The sequence below is a fragment of the Neopelma chrysocephalum genome, unplaced genomic scaffold (assembly GCF_003984885.1).
Source record: "Neopelma chrysocephalum unplaced genomic scaffold, ASM398488v2 Primary Assembly neopelma1_143238, whole genome shotgun sequence".
NCBI classification, from domain to species: Eukaryota; Metazoa; Chordata; class Aves; order Passeriformes; family Pipridae; genus Neopelma; species Neopelma chrysocephalum.
The window spans coordinates 1-7,414 of record NW_020932740.1 but is presented as its reverse complement, the minus strand read 5'-3'; the positions used below and the strand labels follow the sequence as shown (position 1 = coordinate 7,414).

General features: G+C 59.4%; 1 protein-coding gene across 1 annotated transcript; it reads left to right on the top strand.

Annotated features, from left to right (window-relative positions):
• The first annotated feature begins 303 nt into the window (after positions 1 to 303).
• On the top strand, positions 304 to 5,474 carry LOC113962308 (keratin, type II cytoskeletal 6A-like). The gene is made up of 9 exons (XM_027673079.1): positions 304 to 759; positions 1,656 to 1,870; positions 2,382 to 2,442; positions 2,656 to 2,751; positions 2,968 to 3,132; positions 3,934 to 4,059; positions 4,650 to 4,870; positions 5,145 to 5,176; positions 5,281 to 5,474. Exons 1-9 carry the CDS (start codon positions 304 to 306, stop codon positions 5,472 to 5,474), a joined length of 1,566 nt encoding a protein of 521 aa, XP_027528880.1.
• Positions 5,475 to 7,414: the final 1,940 nt, after the last annotated feature.

Sequence of the window (7,414 nt, the reverse complement as noted above, 5' to 3'; positions counted from 1 at the left end):
AGTTATTCCCAAACAATCCCTGTTGCTGAGAACCTGCCTGCATTGTCTCAGCAGGGCGTGTGTGCGGGGTGAGTTCACCCTGCAGAATGCTGTCGGACATGCCAAGCCGAATTCATCAGAGGGGAGATCCACCTCATCCGACCCATCCCAGCCCGGCATAAAAGGGCTCTCCCCAGCCCGTGCACGGCACAGGTTCATCCCTCTCCTCATCCCGCCCACTCCTCGCTCCGGGCCAGCACCTCTGCTCCTCTATTCCTGCCGCAGCATCCATCCCAATCCCGATCCCAAAAACCCAGCCCGGCCATGTCTCGCCAGTCCACCGTGCGGATCCAGCGGGGCCGGAGCGGCTTCAGCGCGGCCTCGGCCGCGGTGCCCGGCACGTGCCGGACCAGCTTCAGCTCCTGCTCCGTCACCCGCCTGGGGGGCTGCGGCGCCGGCAGCGGCTTCGCCAGGGTCGGGGGGGGCTTTGGCAGCAAGAGCCTCTACAATGTCGGCGGCTGCAAGAAGATCTCCGTGGCTGGAAGGGGCGGGAGCTTCTACGGAGCCGGGAGCGTCTACGGGGGCGGCTTTGGCGTCCCCGCCAACCTCGGCTACGGGTACCCCGGCTTCCCGGCGGGGGGGATCCACGAAGTCTCCGTCAACCAGAGCCTCCTGAAGCCCCTCAACCTGGAGATCGACCCCAACATCCAAAGGATCCGCAAGGAGGAGAAGGAGCAGATCAAAACCCTCAACAACAAATTCGCCTCCTTCATCGACAAGGTGAGACTTGGGCTCTCCCCTGAATATCCTGCCCCGGGGGGTTTTTTTCGTGCTTGACGAGTGCATCAAGGAGGAATAGAAGCGAGGGGTGAGGCTGGAAGATGCCCTGGGAACTCCAGGGAATGGCACCTGTCACCCCGTGGTTGCCAGGAATTAATCACCTCCTTTAATCCTCCTCGTCCGCTGCTCGACGTCCCACGGGCAGCGGGGAAGGGAAGCTCCAGGAGACAATCCCGCCCTTCTGGAGACTTTTGCCTCTGTCCACTGAGCCCTGAGAACAGATTTTTAGCTGGTTAAAGTGAGATGCAAGAAACCCACCTAAAATGACCCAAAAAATTGGCAAAAGGGGAGAAGCAGCTCCTCTTGCTTGAATTCCCTCAGAGGCATTTAAATCCGTCACCAGCACCAGAATGTTTGGGGGTTTAGCTCAAAATAGCTCAAGATCTGATCCAGCACTGCCCATTTCACTGATGCACCAGAAATCTGCTCCCTTTCTGCTCTGCTTGAGCAGCTCCTCTTTGGCTCGGAGGAAAACGCTGCAATATTTTGGAGCTTTAGTGGGGTGGGGGAACTCTAATGAAGGCAAGGAGAAAACACACCTCAATAACGTTATTTTAATAAAAGAACAAGCCCCGCTTTGCTCCTTATCTGATTTTGCACACACTCCTCACACCAAATCCATGATTTAGCAAAGCAACGAAGGGCAAGCAAGAAAATCAGGGTGGTTCCAGAGTTTGTGGCACTGAGCAGGGTCCCTGCCCCCAAACAGCAAATTCTGCCCCTGCCAGGTGAGAATTGGGCCGTGAAAAGCAGCTGGAAGGAGAATCCCCCCCCCTAACCCTGAGCTGGTTCTGAGCCCCCCACAACCTCCCCCTCTTCCCGACCCTCTTTTCCAGGTGCGGTTCCTGGAGCAGCAGAACAAGGTGCTGGAGACCAAGTGGAGCCTCCTGCAGGAGCAGGGCATGAAGACGGTGAGGAACAACCTGGAGCCGCTTTTCGAGACCTACATCAACAACCTGAGGGTGCAGCTCAACAGCCTCCTGAGCGACAAGGGGCGGCTGGAGGGGGAGCTCATCAACACCCAGTACCTGGTGGAGGACTTCAAGAAGAAGTGAGTCTCAGGGGGCTGGTGGGTGCAGCCTTTCCCCACCCTCAGACCAGCTGGGGGGGGATCCAGGGGAGCCCAGCAAAGCCAGGGATTCCCAGGGATGTTTTTTTTCTCCGGGAGGAATTTTCTCAAGGAGAAGTTTTCCCAGTAACGGGGTAACACATCCAAACACACCAAACGTTCAGGGGGTAATTTAGAGCAGGATCAAAGGCTCATTAACTAAATTGCCTCCTGAGAGAGAAAACAACTGCACGGGGAGTTTCAGGGCAGCACGTTTGGTTTGCTGAAATCAGCAGCAGGAGAGGATGAGTAATGGCCAGAAACGAGTGGAAAATGATGGATCTGCTCGAATGGGTTTGATGTCTTGTTTTAACTGGCTCGGCTTCGTGGTCTCTGCTCCGGGAGAAAAGAGCCTCGTATGCAAAACGCTCTTGAGGAAGTTCATTCCTGCCAGGTAAAATCACCTCCCTCTGCTCCTGCCCAAACAAATGCTCCTCCTGCCTCCCTGCCCCAGGTACGAGGATGAGATCAACAGGAGGACCATCGCCGAGAACGAGTTTGTGACGCTCAAGAAGGTGAGGGAACGTTCCAGAACACCAAGGGACGGCTGCCTGTGGAGCTTTAACTCCCCCGCCTAGGCACAAACCCATCCATAGATCCATCCATTCGTATTCCAGTCCCCTTTATTTTTATTTTTTATGGTTCTTCCCTGGAGCGTTCCTGCAGCTGTGCCTGTTCCTGGTTTGCTGGTAGGGGTTTAACCCACCCAAAAATCTCTCGTCCCCCAGGATGTGGATGGTTCCTACATGAACAAGGTGGAACTACAAGCCAAGGCAGATGCTCTGACTGAAGAGATTAATTTCCTGAGAACCCTCTATGAGGCCGTGAGTCCAAAACCACCCCAACCCTCCTTAAGAGCTTCCTCTACCCCCATTCCCCCGAAAGCCCCAGATTTCTCCCCCGGGGAGATGCCAAATCCTTTCTCTCTCTGGGGCCACACCTGAGCTGTTGAGATCCCAATCTGCAGCCGCCTCTCCCTCGCCCGGGAGCAGGAAAAGGCCTCTCCCGAGGAATCACCTCCCTCCCCGTGTGCTTTGCAGGAGCTGTCCCAGATGCAGACCCAGATCTCCGACACCTCGGTGGTGCTGACCATGGACAACAACCGGAACCTGGACCTGGACAGCATCATCTCCGAGGTGAAGGCGCAGTACGAGGACATCGCCAACCGCAGCCGCGCCGAGGCCGAGTCCTGGTACCAGACCAAGGTGAAGGGCCCGGGGGGGTTCCGTGCTCCGACCTCCACGTCTTGGCTGGAATAGACAGAGACAAACCCCGGCTCTTCCCAGAAAACCTCCTCGGAGGTCCCGTCGCACAGCTCTGCTCTGGCAGCGGGGCCGGGATCCAGGAGGGGCTCCGGGACGGGCTCCCGTGGGCTCCAGGAGGGGCTCCCGTGGGCTCAGGGAGAGGGTCCCGTAGGCTCCAGGAGGGGCTCCTGTGGCTCTGGGAGGGGCTCTGGGAGGGGCTCTCGTGGGCTCCGGGAGGGGGTCCCATGGGCTCCGGGAAGGGGTCCCGTGGGCTCCAGGAGGGGCTCTCATGAGCTCAGAGAGGGGCTCCTGGGGGCTCAGGGAGGGGGTTCCATGGGCTCCAGAAGGGGGTCCTGTGAGCTCAGAGAGGGGCTCCCATGGGCTCCAGGGGGGGCTCCCATGGGCTCTGGGAGGGGCTCTCATGGGCTCTGGGAGGGACTTTCATGGGCTCCGGGAGGGGGTCCTGTGGGCTCAGGGAGGGGGTCCCGTGGGCTCAGGGAAGGGGTCCCGTGGGCTCCAGGGGGAGCTCCCATGGGCTCTGGGAGGGGCTCTCATGGGGTCTGGGAGGGGGTCTTGTGGGCTCCAGGAGGGGGTTCCATGGGCTCTGGGAGGGGCTCCCGTGGGCTCAGGGCGGGGGTCCCGTGGGATCAGAGAGGGGCTCCTGTGAATCCGGGAGGGGGTCCCGTGGGCTCCGGGAGGGGCTCCCGGGGTGGCTCCAGAAGGGGTGGATTTTGCCCTGACGGGTCCCTCCCCCCGGGGCAGTACGAGGAGCTGCAGGCCACGGCCGGCAGGCACGGGGACGACCTCAGGAACACCAAGCAGGAGATCTCCGAGCTCAACCGGCACGTGCAGCGGCTGCGCTCCGAGATCGACAGCGTCAAGAAGCAGGTGAGGGAGGGGCAGAAAACCCCCCGGCTTCGACCAGTTTAACCCCTGACTGACCAGGGAAAGAAAGGAAAAGGTCAGAGCCAGCCTGGGAATATTCTTCTAGGTTTGATCCTTTTCTGCTCAGAAGGAGAACTGGCACTAAAACCAGTCGAGCTGAGGGTGCTGGGATAAAGCTGAGGGTGCTGGGATAAAGCTGAGGGTGCTGGGATAAAGCTGAAGGTGCTGGGATAAACCTGAGGGTGCTGGGATAAAGTTCAGGGTGCTAGAATAAAGCTGAGGGTGCTTAGACAAAGCTGATGGTGCTGGGATAAAGTTGAGGGTGCTGGGATAAAGTTGAGGGTGTTGGGATAAAAATGATGGTGTTGGGATAAAACCTGGTGGTGTTGGGTTAAAGTTGAGGGTGTTGGGATAAACCTGGTGGTGTTGGGATAAAGTTGAGGGTGCTGGGATACCCCTGAGGGTGCTGAGACAAAGCTGATGGTGCTGGGACAAAGCTGAGCATCCTGGGATAAAACCTGGTGGTTTCAGGGGAGGTGAAGAACGGTCTGGGTCTGGTGTGGGGAGCTCAGGGGCGGGTTTGTGTCCCCCAGTGTGCCAACCTGAAAGCCGCCATCGCCGACGCCGAGGAGCGCGGGGAGCTCACCCTCAAGGACGCCAAGGCCAAGCTGGCCGAGCTGGAGGACGCCCTGCAACAGGCCAAGGCTGACCTGGCCCGGCAGCTCCGAGAGTACCAGGAGCTCATGAACGTCAAGCTGGCCCTGGACATCGAGATCGCGACCTACAGGAAGCTGCTGGAAGGGGAGGAGTGCAGGTGGGGGGACACACGACCCTTCCCGGCGTTTGGGGGGCACAGGGGTGGGGGCACTGGGGGGGTTCAGCGTTTCTGGAGTGCTGAACGAAGCTTTAAGGGGGGCAGAGAAGGGGAAGGTTGTCCCGGATAATGGAAATAACAAAAAACCCGCCCCATTAACTACGCCGCGATTTTATTTTTCTCCCCGAAAGCCCGCAGGAAATGTGTCCTGCTGTTCCCCCCCCAGTCTCCCCAGACTCCTAACCCTCTCCCCTTGTGTCCCCTCCCCGAACAGGCTGGCTGGAGACGGCGTCCCGGTGAATATCTGTAAGTCCTCCAAACCCTATTTGAACATTCCCGTGCCCCCGCGCCCGCAGACACTGAAAGCCTTTCCCTTCTCCTCCTCCTCCTCCTCCTCCTCCTCCTCGCAGCCGTCACCAGGACCACCGTGGGCTCGGGCTACGGGGCCGGGAGCAACCTGAGCGTGGCAGGGGGGATGTGCGGCATGGGCAGCGGCTTCGGCTGCGCCCCCGGCCCCGGGGGGAGCAGCGCCCTCGGCGCCGGCAGCAGCTCCAGCGTCAAGTTCGTGTCCACCTCCTCCACCCGGAGAAGCTACAGGAGCTAAACCCCCTCCCTGCAGACGCCGTCACGCGCCAGAAAACCCCCCTTTCCCCCCCAAAACTCCGGTGCTGGGGCGTCGGCGGGGTCGGCAGAGCGAGGGGCCGCCTGCCCCCCCCCAAGCCTCGTCCCACAGGAGCCCCACTTTAGGAACTCTTCTCTCTCCCAGCTGGCCCCGGGTTGGGCTCAGCCCCGGGGCCGTGAGTCCAGCTGGTTTAAATTCGCTTGGCTCAGCTCAGCAGGGTTTTTTTGGCCGGATTTTGTACATAAAGTGTGTCTCGTCCCGTGACCGTTCGTCTCTTCTTCGCTCGCCCGGTGTTTGTCTGAATAAAACATGCACGCCTAATTTATTCCATTGCGCGGGGCCTTTTAATTAAAGGGGCGCAGCAGCAAATGCAAATGAGGGTAAGGAGCGCTCTGCCCCGGGCCCTGCCCAGTTCAAGGCTCCGATTTTTGCTCCTCGCTCGGATTTTAGGGAATTTCTCCCTCAGCAGCCAGAACACGCCGGCACCGCGGAGCCCCCGGGGGGGGGTTGGACGTGGATTTCAATATTCCGGGGAAAAAAAAACCCGAGAGCCAAAGGCGGGACACGCTGAGGCAGGAGTCGGGCACGGGGGGAAAGGTCGGAGCTGCACTTGCTTCCAGCCCGTCCCGGATCCCGGGGGTTGGATCCCGGGGGTTGGATCCCGGGGGTTGGATCCCGGTGCCAGGTGTGGGATTTACCTGCACAACCCCCTGACGGTGGGGAAGTAATTCCCAGGGGAGTCAGAGCGACCACACAGCTTGTTCTGGGAGCCCTGTCACCCTGGGCTGTCCCGGCAGAGCCTCCCAGTCCTCCCAGAGCACTGGTCACACTGGTTCAGGTGACACTCGCTCTGCTTTGGCTGCACACGGGGTGGAGGATCAGCTCCATGTGCAGGATCAGCTCCATGTGCAGGCTCAGCTCCATGTGTAGGATCAGCTCCATGGGCAGGATCAGCTCCATGGGCAGGATCAGCTCCATGTGCTGCTCCACAGGAATTATGGATCATGCCCAATCCATAATTCAACACCCTGCTCTGACTTAGTTGTGTTTGTCCAGTGGATGCAAAAAAAAAACACCAAGAAAAGGGTTTCTCTCTGGGGAGTGAAAAGTCTTCAAGATCCAATGTTTCTCCCCATTTTTAGGACGCATTGGAGACGAGGTTTTGCTTTGGGAAGGAGGGCAGAGAACCCAGAGGAGCTATGGGGGTTTGAGTTGTGGCTCTCACTGATGGGGAGGAAATAATTGAGAAGTCAAAGCAGAGAAACTTGTGGCTGGAAAAGCTGCAGAGGGCCAGAGTCCTGCTGGAACAGGGGCTGGACCAACGGGAGCCGCTGGAGGGAACATCCCAGCCCTCCCCCCGTGTTTCCAACGGGGCCAAGGGAGGAGCGGAGAAGCTCTTTTAGGAAAATCCTCCCAGATCTGGGGAAGTGGCAGTGCTGGAATGACAGAGTGGATCGAGGGTTTCCTTCCAGACCAGAGGTTTCCCATCATTTTCTAGGATGCTCCAAACTCTGCAGGTGTATCCCTGAGGAAACCTCATCTCTGAAAACTCACAGACCTGGCTGTGGGGCTGCTGTGGGGCTGCTGTGGGGCTGCTGTGGCTCTGTTGGGGGGCTGCTGTGGGCTGCAGGGAGGTGCCACCCCCTGCACCCACAGCCAGGGTGTAGCAGAGGGATGGCAAAGCCTTTGGTCCAGCCCAGGAGAGCTGGGACCAGCACGGTTGTTGTCCCAGGGCATCACAGCTCAGGGGGCACAACCAAGACCCGGCTGCCCCTGGTCACCACCCCCCTGTCCCTGTCACCACCTCCAGCTGTCCCTGGTCACCACCTTCATCTGTCCCTGTCACTCCCTCCCTCTCCCTGGTCACCATCTCCATGTCCCTGGTCACCACCATGTCCATCTGTCCCTGTCACCCCCTCCTT

Excerpts from the sequence above, each read along its gene's own strand:
- LOC113962308 (XM_027673079.1), top strand. The coding sequence starts at position 304 with ATGTCTCGCCAGTCCACCGTGCGGATCCAGCGGGGCCGGAGCGGCTTC. Across the intron at positions 3,133-3,933 it reads AGTCCTGGTACCAGACCAAG|TACGAGGAGCTGCAGGCCAC; the intron begins GTGAAGGGCCCG and ends CCCCCGGGGCAG. Across the intron at positions 4,060-4,649 it reads TCGACAGCGTCAAGAAGCAG|TGTGCCAACCTGAAAGCCGC; the intron begins GTGAGGGAGGGG and ends TGTGTCCCCCAG.